This window comes from Chelon labrosus, assembly GCF_963514085.1.
Source record: "Chelon labrosus genome assembly, chromosome: 23".
In the NCBI taxonomy this organism is placed as follows: domain Eukaryota; kingdom Metazoa; phylum Chordata; class Actinopteri; order Mugiliformes; family Mugilidae; genus Chelon; species Chelon labrosus.
This window is the reverse complement of record NC_140356.1, coordinates 4,959,023-4,978,279: the sequence shown is the minus strand read 5'-3', so window position 1 is coordinate 4,978,279 and position 19,257 is coordinate 4,959,023. Positions and strand designations below refer to the sequence as shown.

Genomic DNA, 19,257 nt, shown 5'->3' with positions numbered 1-19,257 from the left:
GACATCCAGTCAGTTGATTTGTAACAGATGCTTACTTATTCTGACCACAAGGACCACAATTAATGATTATTTTTAATTGATTTAGTTTATGAACTGTTCTGAAAATGGTATGAAATGCTCACAGCAATTACCCAGAGCCCAAGAGACATCTTCGTGATGCTTAATTGCATGATGACGCTTGCCTCCATATTTTACAGCAAATCACTGGTAGGCCTTGCAAATGAGGCACAAGGCTGGAGTACATGTCTGTCCTAAGACAAAATTGACATTTGAAGACATCCGAGTCCAGTTGGAATACAATAAAACCTTTAGGGAGCTTAATTTTGATGCTTAAAACGTCAAACAAGCCATCAGTAGACTAGGTTGTATGGGACGGTCATACTTCGTCTCTTTTAAAAATTTTAAGAGAAATTAATATTTTGCACCCTTCAGAATTTTCAACATTGCTGCGTAAAAATGACTCAAAACATCTGCAGATTTTCACAGATGTCCTGAAAGTACATGAAGAGAACCCAATCAAACAAATGAAACAAAGATATTATACTTGTGTATTTGTTTATTCAGAAAAAAATGCCAATAATATAGAATATAGTACTGATAAAAATGCACTCACATTAACTCCATGACACACCCAACAAACTAAATAATGTCAACATATATGTCTGCAGTATTTTAATTAAACCTATTTTCAGAAACTTAACATAGTTTGTCATTCCCACCTGAGGAAATGGTTCATTCGGCCACGTTTTTTTTTTTTTTGTACGTACTATAGACTGTAAATAAGACTGTAAATAAATTCTTTAATATACAGTCTATGTACCATACAGTCAATGGCATAGACATATATACAGACGCCTCATACACCGTTTTCACGAGTGTATTTCATTTACTCAGTTATTAAATATAATATAAAATATAATATACCATGGCCTCTTTCACTTCACAAAGTTTCAGACTCTACAAATCTTCTCTCTGTTTGTCTTTTTGCCGTTTTGTATATCTCCCCAAGATCCTCCAGAAGTTCACACACCGTGTTCTTTGCCCTCCTTTCTCTGTCCTTCGCGTTCCTCTTCTCTCTTTCCAGACTCTCCACCCTAGCTAAGGCTTCACTGAGTCTGGCTCTGAGATCGTCTGGTGATGAAGGCAGTGCATAGGAGTGGTCCTAGTAGAAAAACAAGGATGAAAATATCATAAATAAATGTCATGTTCATATTACAGCACTCAGTCATAGTCCATCACATCTCTCATCTGCCAGCACTGTGTGTGTGTTAAGGACATGTTTCAATGTACATGTGTACTGTCTGAAAGAGTGACCGAGTGGGAGGTGGTGGGAGTGATAAGAGGTTTGAATATAACCAGGATCATAATACTCAAAGCTCTTTAAGGTATAGCTAGTACTTAGTACTCACAACATTGGGCACAGGCAGGGGTTTGGTCTCTTGGACGAGCTGTGAACGGTCCACTGAGAGGCTCTCCTCAGCCTTCTTCGAGGTCCGAGATGTCCTGGTAGTCACAGGCTAAATTAAAGGATAAAATATTGAAATGATCTCACAGTGTAATGCAAAATACATCAGAATCAAAATCAGAATCCTTTTATTGTCATTGCCTTGTGATACACCTACCCTTTGGAGGTGAGCTGGGAAACAGAAAACAGAAGGAACAGCTCCATCTCTGATCCTGATGGTCTGACCTGTGCTGTCGATGTCCTCCGGACTGAAATGCTCACTACAGAGCCTGGATGACGAGCTGGCAGAAAACCCTTCCCTTCTCAAAGCCGTTTCCCACCGCTTTCTCAACCGTTCATCTTTGGGAAACCTACATAGTATGAGAAAAGTTAGCTAAGCAACTTAGAACAATCCGAGCAGTTAGTTCGGGGCAATTTAGTTAAATTTTATGCATATTCTGTTCTCAAAATGATGTCGTAATGATCAAATACAATCAAAAGTAATTGTTCGGTCTTACCTGTGAAAGGTAATCCCGCGGGATCTGGTTTCGCTTGTCATTCGGTGGAAACATTTCCAAGCAGCACATGAATGAGGCATCCTCCGATCGATCCAGTTTGCCTCCTCTAATATGGCGGCGGCGTTGACGTACGGTCCAGCGCTCAGTGAGGCGTCTATGCGTCTATTATGTATGTGCTACTTCCTGTTTCCTGGTTCAGCGGTGCTGCCACCTATTGGTCTGGAGTGTAAACAACGCTGTGCATTTCCCTGTGAGTTTTTCTTATTGCCGTGCGTTGAAGTAGCAACAAGAATCATAAAATTACAAATTACAGTTACAAAAAATATTTTTAAGTTGTATTTAGTAATATTTTTTATTTTCGTATTCATTTAAAGTTTACTTTTTCTGTCTCTTGTGTGTCAGAGTCATTTAAAGTATGCTGCTGCAACACTGCCAGTTTCCCCGCTGTGGGATAAATAAGGTGTTATCTTATCTTATCTAAAGAGCTTATCTAAATCTGTGCTGTGCTGTGTAATTCAGATGCAGAAATTTTTATTTGCCCCCGGGGCTGGGAGGGGGGTGCAATTTAAGGCACATGTGAGCAGCATGACGCGCAAAACAAGACACTTTTAAATAACAAAAAATTAGAACAACACACAATGTGGGCTAGTGTCAGTAAGTGAAAGAAAATCTGTCTTCGTATTATTACGAAAAGTGGAAGGGACAGTGAACACAGCAAGTTTTATTATTTTATGGCATTATTATAGGGTGTTGTTGCCTGAACACTTAGAACAGAAGTCTTAAATGCAGTACTGCATTGAGCAACCTCTAAATATCAGTTCCTGTTAGTTTAAATTACTTTAACGTTGTGGTCTATGGTTTGAGATTCTATGTTGAAAATGAGATACCACTTTTTCTACCATCTATAAACATTAATTGAAAGTGCATGTCTAGGTTACATTTGTATGAAATGCCATGTCAAAAAGAAAGGAGACATCAAAACAAAGATCTAAACAAAGTAAGGCGCTGTCAGTAGTGGCTATTTGTCTCAAACTAACAAAGAAGATAATGAAAAAATACTTCAAAAACAAACTGTATTCAAATCAGACGGCCTCTAAGACACTCAACACACAGGTATTGAGGAAAAATTCCATTGTCCAGGCAAAAAAACAAAAACAAAAGACATTTGGTGTGGTTTATTACCATTTCCATATTTATGAACCTACTTTAATTCTAAACTTGAACCTAAACAAAGGAAAATAAATAACTAATATTTAAACAAGACAAAAGGATAACAAATAGCTCCAACGCTCTCTATCAGACGCAGTTGCTGTTGTTGCTAGTCAGAAACCACCACAGACCGTCTTCGATACCGAGAAGGGGCGGGAGCGGAAATATCGCGGGACCGAGATTCTCGCGGAAGCGTCGCTAGAGCCGTCAGAGAGAGAGAGCAGAGAGCAGAGAGCGGCAGAGAAAGAGAAGCCCTGCACACTCAAGCCCTTCACTTCACTCCAGCATGTCGCTTTTGCGTTCGCAGGGACTTCTGATACCTAAACACAGGAGGCTGCGAGGCTACCAATGAGTTTTACTGACTGCTGCCAGACAGAAGCGTTTTTAGTGTCAAGCAAAGGACGCAGAGGAAAATGTATCGTTTGATTTGGTACCCGCTGCTGCTGCTGCTGCTGCTTCACTTAGAGTGTGAAGTTCAAGCTCAAGTGGAAAGTGAGTAACATTAATTAATACAGTTGGCTAATTTAACATTTTAGCAACATTATTTAACTTTCTCCTCAACTATTACATTTAACAGTTTGTAAGCTGACGGTAGGTGTAGAATTCAAGTGGCAACTTGTTACCTTCTGTCCTTCTGTGCATCTCTAGCTAGCACTACATGTTACTTTCCCTCTAACGGACCACAAATGTTAGCCCATCTCATACAACTCCTAACACAGATGTTGAATTCAGTTGTATTCAAGTTGTGAGAAGGTCGTTCATCTTCTACGTGTTTGCAGGATACCAGTAGGGAAATGTGGAAATGAAAATCACGGAGCAATATTAACTATATTTTAACATAATATTACGTTGATATTCATATCACAACGTTAATAGGATATTCTGTTTCTTATTTTACTTAGTCAATGTACAAAAAATATGGTAAAGCATGAGCCCTAGCCCTTATACTTACAGTCGTGTAACTGTAAGATATTTTTTAAAATGTTTAAAACTTCCTCTTTATTCTCGCTGAATAATCTTCACTTGTATGTTAAATATCAATAAAAAATTTCTTAGGGCAATAAAATGACAAAATAAGACCTATTTACTCGGGTGTATACATTATGACAGTAGTTTGGACCCTGCTTGATGTGATCTGGTGTAATCATAAACAAATTCAGTCATGTTCAGTCTTGTTATTTTTGTGTATACAGCCCTCAGTCACATGCAGCCTCTGTTGCTGCAGGTAAATATTTACTCATCCAGAGTAAAACGGTGATTTTGGTGATTGAAGTTAAATAGAAAAATCAAAGTTCACTTGGTAGTCTAGTAGTCTGCTTCTGAGAAACTAGGACAGTTTTGAATTATTCAGTAACTTTTATGGTATTTCTTCGTAGTACGCATCAAACTGAATATGGCTTAAGTAGGTTGTTGCACCGTGAAATAAACCTAGGTTTATTTCCCCCATTGTTGTTTTTCGACTTTGGCTCACAGTATTGCACGTGCTTTCACTAATCAGACAAATCAAAGCAGCAGGCCGGGCCCTGAGCGGCAGTTTGACCTGCAAACATTCAGCGAGTGCAGCCTGCACCAGATCTGCGGAGCATTAGCTTTAAGTCTCAGCATTCTTTCCTCTTTTTGTGAGGAAAAGCTATTTTGTCACACATCAGCGAATGCACGAATACAATGAGGTCCTACATACAGTAAGGATCCAGGCAGCTGATATATGGTGAATAATGTGTATTTTGTGTTCCTGTATCAAAACCAGTTCTGAGTAAACTCTCTCAAACTTTGAGACTCGCTGAAATTAATCAGACTGATGTGTGGGTGATCAGTGATGTAACCGGTGAGGAAAGTTTTCGTTCAGTGTTTACTTTTACTGACTGGGTGACGATGACATTATAAGGTCGAGTCATTGTGAAACCTTTCCTTCATGAAAAGCAGCGTGCACCCTTGCACCAGTGCCTCTCTGCTCGTCTCACTCGGACAAGCAGTAGAGCCCATCCACAATGAATTAATAATTACCAATTTATTAAAGTAAAAAAGAAGGATGAAGATACCCCTTTCTAATCCTGGCCAGTCACATGGTTTGCAGATGTTTCTTTGTCTGTATAGGGCCGTTGTATAATACAAAGTATACAGAAGAAGTGTCTTATTTAAGCAACTGACGTGTTGAAATTGATTTAAATTGCTCATATTACATCTTCATGAGTGTTTCAGTATAGGGTTTTCCTCTGACCTGGTTTCAGGTTGCATACGCGCTGTCAAAGCTGCCGTCTCTGTCAGAGAGTTAGCATTTTGCGAACTGATTAATGATGCTGCTGTAGTAGATCATATTCAGTCAGTTTCTTCGTCACACAATCAGGTATGTTCTTTTAACTGTCATCAACCTCTCATCTTGTGGTTCCTCGCTGACTTTAAAAACTTGGAGACTAATTTGTGAGTTTATCCATTTGGCGTGGGAAGTTTTCTCTGAACCGAGTCCCGCATTTGTGATCCGCTGTCGCGCCGAGCACGTACAGCACACAGGGTGAATGGCGACACTGTAGCGGAGCTGTTTATAGGCTGCACGCTACATTCAATCTGCTGAAATTATGCGACCTATGGAATTCAATCTGACTTTTTTTTTCTCCTTTTCTTTTCTGCCTCAGACCGTGTGATTTTCCGGCCGGGGGCCTTCCAGAACGTGAGCGTCTCGAAGAATGAGACGGTGCAGGCGGTGGTGTCCGGGATCCCCGCGGAGGTCACCTTCATCACTCTGCAGTTCCACACGCAGCGCCGGAACGCCACGCTCTCCTACACAACGGTGAGAAAGCGCCGATCTTCTGCGCTTTTTCAGACGAGAGCCTCTGGTTTCACGATGGCCGACTCTCCTGTGTGTTGTTAATACCGGCTCCACATTTTTCAGCTTTGATAGTACAGTAATACCGCACGGATGTCAGATGAGGACAGCGGTGCCTTCAAATGGGGTCGAGAACAAGTAAAGAATTAAAGTAGATAAAACATGTTTAATGTCGATCTGTAGAGGTGTTGGGAAGTGAAAGGTTAGAGAGTTAACCAGCTGCTTCCTCCATCTACATATTGAACATACAGCTCCTTACCTTAGTGTAAACTGACCAGATGTCCATAATATAAGAGAACTGTAAAGGAACAGTCTTTACAAATATTACAGAACTTGTCGATCCTTCTTGATGTTATAAGAGTAGTATTTGGTGTCTGCTGGTTCACGGAAGTGAAAGTTTACTGTGTTTTCAGAAGAGAATACAGCTTGTACAGGGACAATCCATGCGGCTAATTGTTTCTGCAGCATGTTAATGATTCTGTGAGTTCATGGCCCTTAAAGTAACCGCTTAACACACAATCCTTTCTCCATGTTTGTGTACCTTAGAAAGGGCATGCTGCTGTTTTCTCTGTGATGACAGATTGCACTGACATGTCTAGACTAGAGAGCCAGCTCACTGACGGTGAGATTTTTAGATATTGACCAATATCTTTGACTGAACCACTCTGTCAGTGGTGTGGTTGGAAAAATGCAACCTAAACCGTGAAATTGTAGGCATGTTTCATACGTGACCATTCAGCTAGAGCTAGCTCTGATTAATGAATGAGGCTTTGTGAGCCTTTTCGTCTGACCCTCTGAGAGTAGTCGCAGTCAGCTGATGTACAGTACTCTGGTCATGAGCGGCGCACCAGGGCATCCCCCCCTCCCCCCCAAAGGGAAAAGCTTCTGGCGCAGGTCCCAGAAGTCTTAAGAGACAGCTCGATCAAGGCACGGGCGTGTGGACAGATTTAGTTTAGCTGTTATTTTTCTTGGTGATTGAAATACTAGGACGACTTTTCTCAGCATTAGAAAACGTCTCCCGCCAAAAAGAGCCTGTTGACGCAAGTGGGTATCAAAGGTTGACAGGGAGCAGATCACTAGCAAGCACCAAAACCAACAGATCTCTGAAGGAAATTCAGAGGGAAAAAGGAAGTGTGCTTTCAAACAGATAAGGTTAATAAAAAGTGAATATGCACACATGAGTTTCCTTTACTGTTTCCTTTCACCTATTTTCTGTATTTTTTTCATCACTTCCTCAAAGATCCATGTTATGGTGTGTTTTTTTTAACTAGCCTTCCTAGTTACCAGTTCCATGGCTTCTTCTAAACATTAAAAAAACGGAAGTATAAAACAGTTTTTTACTAAGAAAAAAATCAACCAAACTTGTGGCAAATGAAACCTGGAAGTACATTTCTAAACGGAGCACGCTCTAGATTGAATGTTCCTGGTTGGTGACTAATAAAAACCTATACACGCTTTAGTTTCTTGTGCATGCGGTGGTCTGAGGGTTCTCTTCTAGATAAATCCACACCGATTGAAGTCTCTCCACACGCACAAGCAGCGTTTGTCAGAACATGACCATCGTTACACAATGCGGTGATTATATGAGCAGTCAGGATGTCAGTTGTAGTGTGTGGGCGCAGTGCTTTGCCCCAGCACCATTTTCTCGTCTAGATATGCACTACCTAGGATCTGTTGTGGACTCCTGTAGCAGATGTGAAACACTAAATATCAAATTTGTGATTATCAACCCTCTTGGTTGTAATTAGGATCTGTTTTCTGCTCTTACCCATTATAGTATTTTTCATTTTTTTCACTTCAAAGGTAGTCCTTATATGATGCTTGTTTTTATTTAGCTTTGTGAATCCGCAGTTTCTTTTGAACTGGGAGCTCACCGGGTCAGGATGTGGTGAAGTGCATGACACACTTCAGTGACTGACTCACTCTGCTGTCAAGAAAACACATTTGGGGTGGAAACTGTTGTATGTAAGCTAATGACTTCGAATCGATACTTTACACATTTTTCAGATTTTCAATTTAAATCCTTATTTTAGTTATTTATGGAGGTGTTTCTTAGTGTGGACACATCTCACAAAAACACCACAAGTAATTCATCATCTCAGCCATATACTTTCTAAAGGATAACATTTTAGTCACAATATACATTTTCACTCTAAAGAAGGGTTTTGTTTCCTTGCAGTTACACTGACAACCTTTGTAATACGTCGAACTTCTATTTATTGGTACCAAGGATCAACTTGATTTTATGACATGAGTTGATCAGTGACTGTCAATTTTTCCTGGTGTGTTGAAACAGCCAACAACATTTGTTTAGACCCTATCTTTAGATCAGCTGTTTAAACATTACACTGCTTTAGGAGTGTGCATTCATTGCAGTGATTCATTGCTTAAGATCTTACTTTAAAGGCCTGCCCACTGTATGTGGTCTGACAGAAATATCTCTACAACATTTCTATCTGAAGCTTTCCCTCCTCATAGTTTTCATTGATCAATTAAATGATCCATAAGTTTTGTTGATCCTCTAGATTTTCACCAAGCACCATGAACGGGTCAGAATCCACTGCTTTGCTTTACGAACAGATGTCTGCAAAATGAGCCATAGCGGCCTCAGCTGTAATTTGTTTTGCTGCTAATTAGCAAGTGTTAACAAGCTAGCACCCGTGCTAAACTCTATACTGTCAATAAATCATGTTAGCATCTCTCTGTGAACACGCTTCCATGCTAGCATTCAGCTAGAGCCACTAACAAGCTGATATTTCTGTTTGGCTCAGATGCCAGGCCTGGGTCTGTCTCTGACAGCGGTGGACTCTGGGCTCCTGTCGACTCTCCAGCCGGGCCAGACGTCCCTCTCCTTGTTCCTGTCCTCTCCCACTGGTGACGTTGTAACAGGCACCGGGGTCATCCTCGCCTACTCCAGCGCCGGTAAGTCTTAAACTCTCCTCAGGGAGTTTGTGTGAGGCCATTAGAAAATACAGTCAGTGGGAATCTTTTCTGCCTTGTTTCACCCGACTTAAGTGTTGCATAAGAAGTCAGAAACAAGGAAGTTTGTGAAGTCTGTTTCTGCAAAACCAGAGTATCGTAACTTTTACCACAGACCAAAAAAAAAAAAAGAAAAAAAAGTGTGAGTCCATTGTGATTTTGACTTGAGGAACCTCATGCAGACCATGTGTGAGCACTGATTGTGTGTGTCTGCTCATATGCCTTTCTAGCATGTTGAAACCCCCTTAAAACAAGTCATCATGGCACCCTGGTTCCCTCAGCTTCTGTTGACGTAATAAACGTTAATCCTCTAATAAATGTGTTCTGTTCTAGACCCAGTCCCTGGAGCTTGTAACATGGAGTCCAACCTGGACATCGATCCAAACATCTATATCCACTACAACCTCTTTGAGACAACAATCACATTTGCGCCTGCAAACTTAGGATATGAGAGGTAACGCTTCACACACATTGACATTGTTTGCTCAACTTCCTGTTCAGCCTGCTCAGTTTTAGGCACCAGTAACTCTGTACATAGATTGCATCTGGTGTGACCTGTCGTCAAACCGCCTCACTGTTTGTTTGTGTTGTGATGATCTCGTGTTTTCTCTTTCACACACTCCCACGCACTTGGCTTCCGTCGGCTGTAGATGATGCTATATCACAACCCTGTGTTCTGTGGCAAAAAAAAAAACATTTCTGTCGGATTTTGTTTACCTAAAGGCTCCTGAGAAAGAAATCGTCTCAAGTATTTGCTTGTGGCTGTTGATATTTTCAATCACAACTGCTGTTGTTTTTCGGCTGCACGATGTATGTCGAGGGATTGTTCCTCTGCTGCCATGTGGAGATAGAGCTCACTGCCCATGAATGCCTCTTGTTTTCCACTGGCTGAATTACCACTTGTCAAACAATGACGCAGTTTTTTTGTGGACTTTTTTGGAAATCCCAAAGAGCGTGCGTGTAATATGGCAAATGTAGTTTAGAGCTTGTTACCGACTGTGATTTGGACAGGAAATCTTAATGGCTTTGTTAACCGTATTTGTTAACGGACAAGTGAGCTTGTAGAGACTTTTCTTGTTCAACATGTCTGACTGGTGTAATCTGTGACTGTGTCATGTGATGAGTCCACCTGATGACCACTCCCGTCTGACATTTCTAATTGCCAAGTCTCAGCTGCATTCCTCTTGGCCTACTACACACAGACTCTAACAAGGTTTCAAAACTACAGTCATTCACTCTGACAAATGTGCAGTAGCTTATTATATATATTATATATTTATAGCTTTATAGATCAGTGTTGACCAGTAAAGCACATTTAATACTCCTGGAGCTGTCTAGTACCCGTCAAAAATTCATTTTAATTTTTTAAAGCAGCTCCTTTCTTTTCCTTTTTGCAATGCACTGTGGGACAGCAGTCCTCAGCAGCATATTCACGAGTATATTTAATTTTTAAAACACTTTAAATGGTTCCAAGGATAAAATACTTACATCTAATGTGCACCAACTGTCCTTCTTTTTGGAAGCTTGAGATGTCCGACCATTTTACATTATTTGGAATGCACTTATTATTGGTTTAGCATTACACATCGTTTATTATTTCTGTAAATATACTTAATTTTGTTCATTCTCAGGTGTTTACATATTTTCTCAGCAGTGACTAGCGTCTTTAATCACATTTATTACCTGAGATTTGTTATTCACTGCTGTGACATTATTCCTCGTATGGATACTTCCAGCGTTCTAGTTATAATCTGAGCTTTGTGTGGATCTCTAAAATGACTAAATTGATGCCCTGGATGAATAAATAAATAATAACTTTACATGTGCTCATTCAGTGAGGGAAAGAGAATTTGCTTCTTGTTCCAAAACTGTCTCCATGTCAGAGATATACAAAACTTCTTTTGTTTACAGGACTGCATGGTGTCAGTCTTCAGTATTTCAGTCCTGTCCTGTTACTGGTGGTATCAACAATGCAGTCTAATACCACAGTTCACAGAATGAAGTCAGGCAGTAATTGGTCTTTTTCTATTATCCATGAGAAACTGTGATCTGATGCTATGCTGCACACAACATGACTCTACGAACAGAGAAGTTGGCAGCTCTTCATCCAACAGCTCACTTGGGCCGCTCCTTCTTCCTCCACTATAGACTCAAACATTTCAAACTGATCTGTTTTTGTAGATATATTTCTGATGAAAGGCGGCGAGAAGCGCTAAGCTCTCTGCATTTTCTGTGACTAATTCATATTAAAAGTGACCTCGTGTTTTTCCAGTCCCATCCTTTAATTGTGAAGCTGAGGCGGGAGGAAATCTTCTGTTGGCAGCAGCGGCAGCTTCAGAAGCCATCGGATACTGTCTGATGACCGTTTGTCATTCTGGCGTTCATATCCAGATATCTTTTTGTAGAGATTCTTCTAAATGTATAGATACAGGTGTTCCAGGAAGATTTCAGAAAACCAAAACTAAAATTTGTATTGATCAGGGGCCAAAGTTATTCTCTTGTCAAAGCAAAGTTGATTATCATTTATGTAAAACCAGAAGTTGTTTTTCTTCTTGCTCAAAAAATTCAATTTAATCTTGTTATTGCAAATCAAAACCGCACCGTACAGTTTAGTACAGTGGAAGGCACTGTTCATTATTTTCAATGCCTACTGTTTTTCTTTGCTTACTTCAGAGTTGCGTGGTGACAAATCAACTAAGTAAACTAGGGTAAAGTAGGGAATTATTTCTCAACGATGCATGTATGAACTGTTTAGCTGAGTCCACACCTTGCACTAATAAATCATGTAATTCAGTTAAGTATAAAACATAATAGAGCCCAGGACTACTGCCATCTGACTGAGACATAAAAAAGTGCTCAGACTGTTTCATCTGTCGTACATCATACTACTGTCTACTAACTTCACAGCCCTAAGAAAGCCCTGTCTGTGCTCTCTGTCAGAGATCAAACTCCTCCAGCGTGCGACCAGTCGACAGGAACCACCACACGCTGGCGGCTGCAGTATGACATCTACCAGTACTTCCTTCCTGAGCGCGACCTGTCGGAGCGAAGCCTGTTCAGTGGCATCCAGGCCGTGGCCGACATCCAGCGCATGATGCAGAACGGCAGACGGGTAGGCGCTGTGAACGTGATGCACTTGGTATCGGGCTTAGCTGAGGTAAAATAAAAACATCGCTAACGCGACTTCGTCTGCGTCTCCCTGCAGGTCATGACGCTGCTGTCAACAGATAAGACCGTGGCAGTGTTCAACTCCATCCCGGGTCAGGGTGTAGTCTACTCCGTCATCGTCAGGGATCCGTTGCTAAACACCTCGGCCTCCTACGTGCCCGTCCACACCTATGCCTGCAGCTTTAATTCCACTCTGGACGGCTGTCAGACTCTTGGTGAGCCCGTGTGTGCTGATGGTGTCGGTTTATTGCCCTTTATTGTACCTAATCCTCTTTGCATTTAAATGCTGCATGTTAAAAACCTTGTAACTAAGAGCCGGATGCTTTAATTACTATATCCTCTATGTTCAAATTTTGGTCCTAGAATTTAGGAGGACAAGGAGTCCACTGGGGCTTCTGTTCATGGGTGCAACAAGACTCTAACTCTAACTATATCCCTGTTAAAATGAGCTAAGGAGCGTCTGTGGTGGAAGAAGTTGACGAGAGAGATCTACTTATCTACTGAACTTACAGAACCATTGCATAAGAAGACAAACGAAAGTAAACTACATGACAAAGTTCAAAGGGCACCCAGAAGACATTACATCTTTATCTAATCTGAACATTCACAAATCTTTTCACAACAGCCTGGTAATCTTGGATGAATGAACTAGAATGAACCAACCACCCAGTGACTCAGGAGAGGTCAACTTGGCACAACAGTGCTATGAGCTCTTCTTAGGTTCTTAGCCTCCCGAATGATATTTCTTCCTCTGGTTTCCCTTTTTGAATGAGGAATTTCAGACTACTGCCACCTGCTGAAGTTATTTCAAGCGATGCCGTTGCTCACTGTAGTCTGTGTGGTGTGTTCAAGTGCAACTTTTTGGCCGGGAGGTCTTTGCCCGAGCATAATCAGGTCCCAGCGGAGTGACTCCAGAAGTCTACCGGCTTCCAGTGGAGCAATCTGCTTCTAATCGGTTTCATCACTTCATTTTGAGTCCATTTAAAATGCATGATTTAAAACCTTAACTTGGTAAAAAGCGATTTTATTTCTTCCTGTATCTTTCACTAGTTACGAAAAGCCACAAAGTTTTAACTGGAGTTGACTATGTATGTTTCAGGGAAGATATCGACGAAAATCTTTTTCACCATCATTGGCTTAGCCGGCCTGTTTGTCTGCTTCTGTGGACATCGATTCTTCAAATGTGGTGAGTTGTTTGATCTTGATTCATTAGGTTATTATTCCTTTTTTTTTAATTACTACTACTGCCACCAGGGGACACATTTATAGAACTGTATACGCATTATGTTTCGTCCAGTTGTTCTTCTGATACATTCAAAAGTTTTGCGTGAATGTCATCATGTAGAGTCCATTTGTAACGTGACTATCAGAGACTGAGCTCGGGTTCCATCAGTGGCCTCCCTCTCACATGGTCAGAAATGTATTTGTTCCAAGCCGAACCCATGACTGTGATGTGCCGCTGATTCTGATTAATCTGAAGATGACAGAGTCGGAGGGTTTGATGCCGTGCGTCTCCATCTGTTTATCCCACATAATGTGCTTTCATCCAGTTCCAGCAGCGGATTTTTAACTGATGTTTGTGTGGAGAATGAATTGCCGTAATAGAAATTCTCCTTTTCTGTTCTCTTTCTCTGTACCTCTTTGGCTTTTCCCTTCTCTTTTCTGTTCCCTTCCCTTCCTATCATGCAGAGCTGTTTTGCATGGGGTTCAGCTTTGCATCGTTTTTCTTCTTTGTGCTCATCACAAGGACCGCAGACTTAAACTATGACAGTAAGTTCATTTATATTTTTCGCCAACTTTAAAGACTCACATGGCTGTACGCATCATTAAACCGTAAAATGCGCTCTATAGTAGAGTCAAAAACTAAATTTCATGCCACAGTAAAAGTCCTCATGATCATTGTTTTTGTCTGCAGTCTCTCTGACGGTGTCAGCGGTGGTGGGCGTGCTGGGCGGGGTCATCCTGGTGATGAGCTGGTGGCGTTTCGGTTCAGTCATGGCCTGTGTCGTCGTGGTCGGCCTCATGCTCGGCTTTCTCATCGCCTCCATCGTCCTCTTCACTCCACTCGGTGCGTATATTCTAATAATTGAGATGCTGAAATATCTTGAGATAGGAAAAGCTCTGTTTTATGATTTATGTTGCTCCTGTTTTGTTCTATACATGTTAAAAACTTAATAAACACAGTTTCTAAGTCTAAAAGTGAGCCTTAAGGCCTGTTTGTTTCACGTGTATCTGTGTGTCTCGTGTTCTTCAGGCGACCTCGATGTGTTCAGGCGTTCAGATGTGGTTTTCTGGGTGACCTTCTGCTGCATTATGACTGCTGTCCCGCTCTTCTTTGTGCGCTGGCCCAGAGAGGTAACGCTTCAATCCACAGCGCCATGCAACTTTACAGCTGTTTGCTTTGACGCCCTCTTGTGGTCTCATCAGGAATTACACCATGACCAACAGCAGGCTAAATACTGCAGATTGAAAGATGTTAATGACGTTCAGGTTTTTTGTAACCAGGTCTGATGAAAGTCTGAAATCTCACCAATTTGCCTGTTATGTTTCTTAAAAACATACTGAAACGTAAATTCAAATACTGGATTTAGTTTCCTGCTGTGACTTCTTTGTTTGTTTCACTGGCAGCCTCACAGTGATTCCAAGAATAGACCAAGTGGCCAGTGGCCAAGAAACGCTCATGTAAAACCACAGATAGTTCGAAGTTATTTTATTCAGGGAAGTTTCACAAGAAAATCACAAGACAAGGAATACACTCACTTTCCAGATCATTAGGAGCCACTCATTCAGACTTGTACACATAATCAAGATGATCTGCTGAAGTTCAAACCGAGCATCACAACCAGGAAGAAGGTGATTTAAGAAACTTTGAACGCTGCGTGACTGTCGGTGCCAGACATGCTGGTCTGAGGGTTTCAGACACTGATGACCTACTAAGATCATGTCACAAAACTAAAAACGCCTTAAACTGGAATCTCGAACATCTCGAAAACAATGAGTTGACTGAACTCGGATGACGTCCTCGGTCACTAGATCTGAATCTATTAGAGCAACTTTGAATGTGGTGGAAGAGGAAATCCATGTCATGCGTGTGCAGCTGACAGACCTGCAGCACCAGTGACGCTATCATGTCAGTATTTAAAAATAACTGTACGCCTTGCAGCAGTGTCTTCATGTCAGACGTGGATAGGAAACTCCAAGTAAAAAACAATCCATGATACGGACTGTGAGACTTTACAACGAAAAAACGAATTCAATAAAACGGGTCAGGACTGTTTGTCACAGTGGTTTCCTGTCTTCCAGGGGAACATCGTCACGTGCGGCATTGTCGGCGCGTACGCCGTGATCCTGGCCGTCAACGCCTACATTTACACCAGCCTCTCGTACATCACCCTGAACATCCTCAAACGCCTCCTCAACAACAACTTCAACGCAGCGTTCACCGACGTGCCGTTCCAAACCATCGGTGAGTTTACGCTAGATTTAAAACTGTATTTGCTGGTTTTAGTGTTGTTTAATGTTGTTCTGTTGCTCTTTAGCGTTAGCGGTGCTAGCAGCTACACCTACTCTCTGACACTTGGCCATGTGTTAGCGTGTCAAAATCCTAGTTTGAGTAACAAGCTCCACCTAGTGGTTCAACCTGGAACTGACAGTAGCAGTGCTAACAAACTCATATGATTGTTGTTTTTATATTAGCTCTTGTTCTCTTTGTTTCCCTTCCACCAGACTACGTCATGATCACAGTGTGGGTGGTGCTCGGCGTGGGCGGCATCGTCCTGCAGCTCTACCGCGAGCGCTCCCGGCCGTTCTTCCCGCCCAGCCCGTACCTCATGTGGCTGCAGGAGCGCGAGCGCCGCAAGACCAACGTCCTGGACCCGAGCCACCACTTCCCCTCGCTGCCCAGCCGCGTCGTGGCCCGGGCGCGGCAGCTCGTGAGGCGCAACGAGCCGGTGGGGGAGCACACGCCGCTGCTCCTGTGAAGCTGGAGTGGCAGGAAGTAGGACGCCCTCGCTGGCATATGTCTGGAGGCAGATGACACATTTACGCCTGTGTGGGTTGGAATCAGAGAGGAAAATATCCTTCTGATGGATTTTTAACCTGTGGAGGCTCAAGCTGCCAAGTTATAAAGAAGCCAGAGAGACTTTGATGACGAACAGGAACAATGTTCTTCATGACTGGTGCTCATACACACCTCAGTGGGAGGGTTTTCCGTACAAAGACTTCTGACTCCTGACAACTAACACTTTTATTAAACACTTACATGACATTGGAGCCGTCCATGATACAGAAGACGCAAAGAACTGCCTTCACTGTCTTTAGAATGACTAGGATGTAGCTGTTTTGATGCTTTCTGGCGTCTCTTGTGCTCATTTCACTGTTTGCACTAAAGTCACAAACCACTTTACCGACCACTTTCAGTTCAGTCTACAGAGGGAGGGCTATCTCCTCTGGAGACCTGGATTATAACTGATGTTTTTAAATTGATGCCACTATATGTGTGTTTCCCAGTCGGCTTCTGAAAGTTCTAGCATCTGCGTTTGGTTTTCAGTTCTCCTCTCAGGCCAGACGTAAAGCCTTAAATACACTGACAAACTAAGAAGATGAAGTCTGAGGGATGATCTTATGTTTTAGACCCGGGTCCTGAAGGGGTCACGCAGGTCCCAAACACACAAAGAAGCCTTTTTAGCGTTTCCAAAATAAAAAATAAATCAGAAGAAACATTCATCATTTGTCTGCTCAGACATTTTAACCTGTTGCTTCCATTTTAACCTCATTCAGCCTTTTTTGTACTTTGCACACTGGATTTTAATATATATTTAATCTCTCTTGCTGTCTATGTGCTGATTGATTTTACGTAAATCTGTGACTCTTCTGAAACTCAAGCCGACGTGCCGCGGCTTTTCTCAGTTTTTCACGCTCAGCTTTTAGACATCTGATGAGGCGACCGATGAAACCTTCCACTTTTAAGCCTTTATGAATGTCAGTGTTTATTCTGGTCTCGTGAATCCAAAACTGTACGTGGAGCGGGTTTGGGGGAAAAAATGAGCCCAGTTGTCCTTTTTAATTTGTTTTGATATTTAATAAATGCCCAAAGGTAAAAACGTTTTACTGTTGTTTTGTTGTTTTGCGTCACTGGGTTAGCAAGGTCAGCGTCAGGTGTTGGGGAACCAGGACAAGCTGATGAAAAGTGGTCGACTGGGACAAGACATTCATGGACGAGAGTAGGAACACGTCCGATTCCAGGATCAACGTCAAAGATCTCTGTCCAGAAGAGTCCAGTTCTATTAAGAGCTAAGATACTGTGCAGGACCCTCAAGGCTTCTGGTATAAGTCTAAAGGTTGAAGGAGGAAACAAAGACCAGCAACAAGGAGTTAGAGGGGGATTCTTATATACAGGTGTTGGTCATATAATTAGAATATCATCAAAAAGTTGATTTATGTCAGTAATTCCATTCAAAAAGTCAAACTTGTATATTATATTCATTCATTACACACAGACTGATATACTTCAAATGTTTATTTCTTTTAATTTTGATGATAGGCACTGTGTGCAGGTGCCAAGTCCTGTTGGAAAATGAAATCTGCATCTCCATAAAGTTGGTCAGCAGCAGAAAGCATGAAGTGCTCTAAAACTTCCTGGTAGACGGCTGCGTTGACCTTGGACCTCAGAAAACAAAGTGGACCAACACCAGCAGATGACATGGCACCCCAAACACTGGACTTCAAGCAATGTGAATTCTGTGCCTCTCCTCTCTTCCTCCAGACTCTGGGACCTTGATTTCCAAAGGAAATGCAAAATTTACTTTCATCAGAGAACAAAACTTTGGACCACTCAGCAGCAGTCCAGTCCTTTTTGTCTTTGAGACGCTTCTGACACTGTGTCTTGTTCAAGAGTGGCTTGACACAATGAATGCGACAGCTGAAACCCATGTCTTGCATACGTCTGTGCGTGGTGGTTCTTGAAGCACTGACTCCAGCTGCAGTCCACTCTTTGTGAGTCTCCCCCACATTTTTGAATGGGTTGTGTTTCACAATCCTCTCCAAGGTGCAGTTATCCCTATTGCTTGTACACTTTTTTCTACCACATCTTTTCCTTCCCTTCGCCTCTCTATTAATGTGCTTGGACACAGAGCTCTGTGAACAGCCAGCCTCTTTAGCAGTGACCTCTTGCGTCTCGCCCTCCTTGTGCAAGGTGTCAAGTCAGCAGTCTTCCCCATGATTGTGTCGCCTACAGAACTAGACTGAGAGACCATTTAAAGGCCTCTGCAGGTGTTTTGAGTTAATTAGCTGATTAGAGTGTGGCACCAGGTGTCTTCAATATTGAACCTTTTCACAATATTCGAAGATACTGAATTTGGGGTTTTCATTAGTTGTCAGTTATAATCATCAAAATTAAAAGAAATAAGCACTTGAAACATATCAGTCTGTGTGAAATGAATGTATACATTATACAAGTTAAACTTTTTGAATGGAATTACTGAAATAAATCAACTTTTTCATGATATTCTAATTATATGACCAGCACCTGTATACATACATATACCTTACACTTCGTCACATGACAAAAACAAAAATGAGTTGTATTTTCCACAAAAGCTTCTCTAATGTTTTATGATTTTATGAAAAAAAACAAGGTAGCTGTTAAAGATGTTAAAACTGTCACATTTTATTAATTAAATGTGATTTATTATGATTTACCTGTTATAGATACATCATACCATTTGATTGACTATCAAGTAAACTACTGAATGTTATTGAAGTTATTTCTCAGAAGAATGTTAAGGGAATTTTCTCTGTGGAATTGAGAATTTTAATAGAAAGATTTTCCACGTGATTCAACGTGATAATTCTCATCAGAGCCACTAGAGGGCAGTGTAGTGCAACTGATGAGTTTTAGGGACTGGTTTAGAACCACTAAGTAAAAGTGAGGGGGCAGATTGGTGTATTGTTGAGCACTGATTCTTCACAGCAAGAAGGTTCTGGGCTCAATCCACTGGCCTGGGGCCTTTCTTTGCATAGTTTGCATGTTCTCCCTGTGCCTGGGTGGGTTTTCTCTGGCTTTCTACCAACAGTCCAAAGACATGCTCGTAGGTGTGTGAGTGTCAACGGTTGTCTGT

At 41.7% G+C, this 19,257-nt stretch overlaps 2 protein-coding genes across 2 annotated transcripts; one reads left to right on the top strand and one right to left on the bottom strand.

The window, feature by feature from the left end:
- Positions 1 to 579: 579 nt before the first annotated feature.
- On the bottom strand, positions 580 to 2,060 carry LOC311508375 (THAP domain-containing protein 6-like). The gene is made up of 4 exons (XM_084573098.1): positions 1,963 to 2,060; positions 1,623 to 1,815; positions 1,410 to 1,517; positions 580 to 1,162 (listed from the first exon to the last, which is right to left on the bottom strand). Exons 1-4 carry the CDS (start codon positions 2,040 to 2,042, stop codon positions 941 to 943), a joined length of 603 nt encoding a protein of 200 aa, XP_084429224.1. The 5' UTR covers positions 2,043 to 2,060; the 3' UTR covers positions 580 to 940.
- Positions 2,061 to 3,402: 1,342 nt separating this feature from the next.
- On the top strand, positions 3,403 to 17,513 carry tm7sf3 (transmembrane 7 superfamily member 3). Its single transcript, XM_084573455.1, has 12 exons — positions 3,403 to 3,663; positions 5,802 to 5,956; positions 8,764 to 8,914; positions 9,305 to 9,425; positions 11,912 to 12,083; positions 12,177 to 12,354; positions 13,239 to 13,325; positions 13,829 to 13,909; positions 14,055 to 14,207; positions 14,394 to 14,494; positions 15,443 to 15,605; positions 15,866 to 17,513. The coding sequence occupies exons 1-12, from the start codon at positions 3,585 to 3,587 to the stop codon at positions 16,117 to 16,119; spliced, it is 1,695 nt and encodes a 564-aa protein (XP_084429581.1). The 5' UTR covers positions 3,403 to 3,584; the 3' UTR covers positions 16,120 to 17,513.
- The last annotated feature ends 1,744 nt before the right edge of the window (positions 17,514 to 19,257 follow it).

Excerpts from the sequence above, each read along its gene's own strand:
- tm7sf3 (XM_084573455.1), top strand. The coding sequence starts at position 3,585 with ATGTATCGTTTGATTTGGTACCCGCTGCTGCTGCTGCTGCTGCTTCAC. Across the intron at positions 9,426-11,911 it reads GCAAACTTAGGATATGAGAG|AGATCAAACTCCTCCAGCGT; the intron begins GTAACGCTTCAC and ends GCTCTCTGTCAG. Across the intron at positions 12,084-12,176 it reads TGATGCAGAACGGCAGACGG|GTCATGACGCTGCTGTCAAC; the intron begins GTAGGCGCTGTG and ends GTCTCCCTGCAG.
- LOC311508375 (XM_084573098.1), bottom strand. The coding sequence starts at position 2,042 with ATGCCTCATTCATGTGCTGCTTGGAAATGTTTCCACCGAATGACAAGC. Across the intron at positions 1,518-1,622 it reads TCCCAGCTCACCTCCAAAGG|CCTGTGACTACCAGGACATC; the intron begins GTAGGTGTATCA and ends CCTTTAATTTAG. Across the intron at positions 1,163-1,409 it reads CCCTGCCTGTGCCCAATGTT|GACCACTCCTATGCACTGCC; the intron begins GTGAGTACTAAG and ends TTTTTCTACTAG.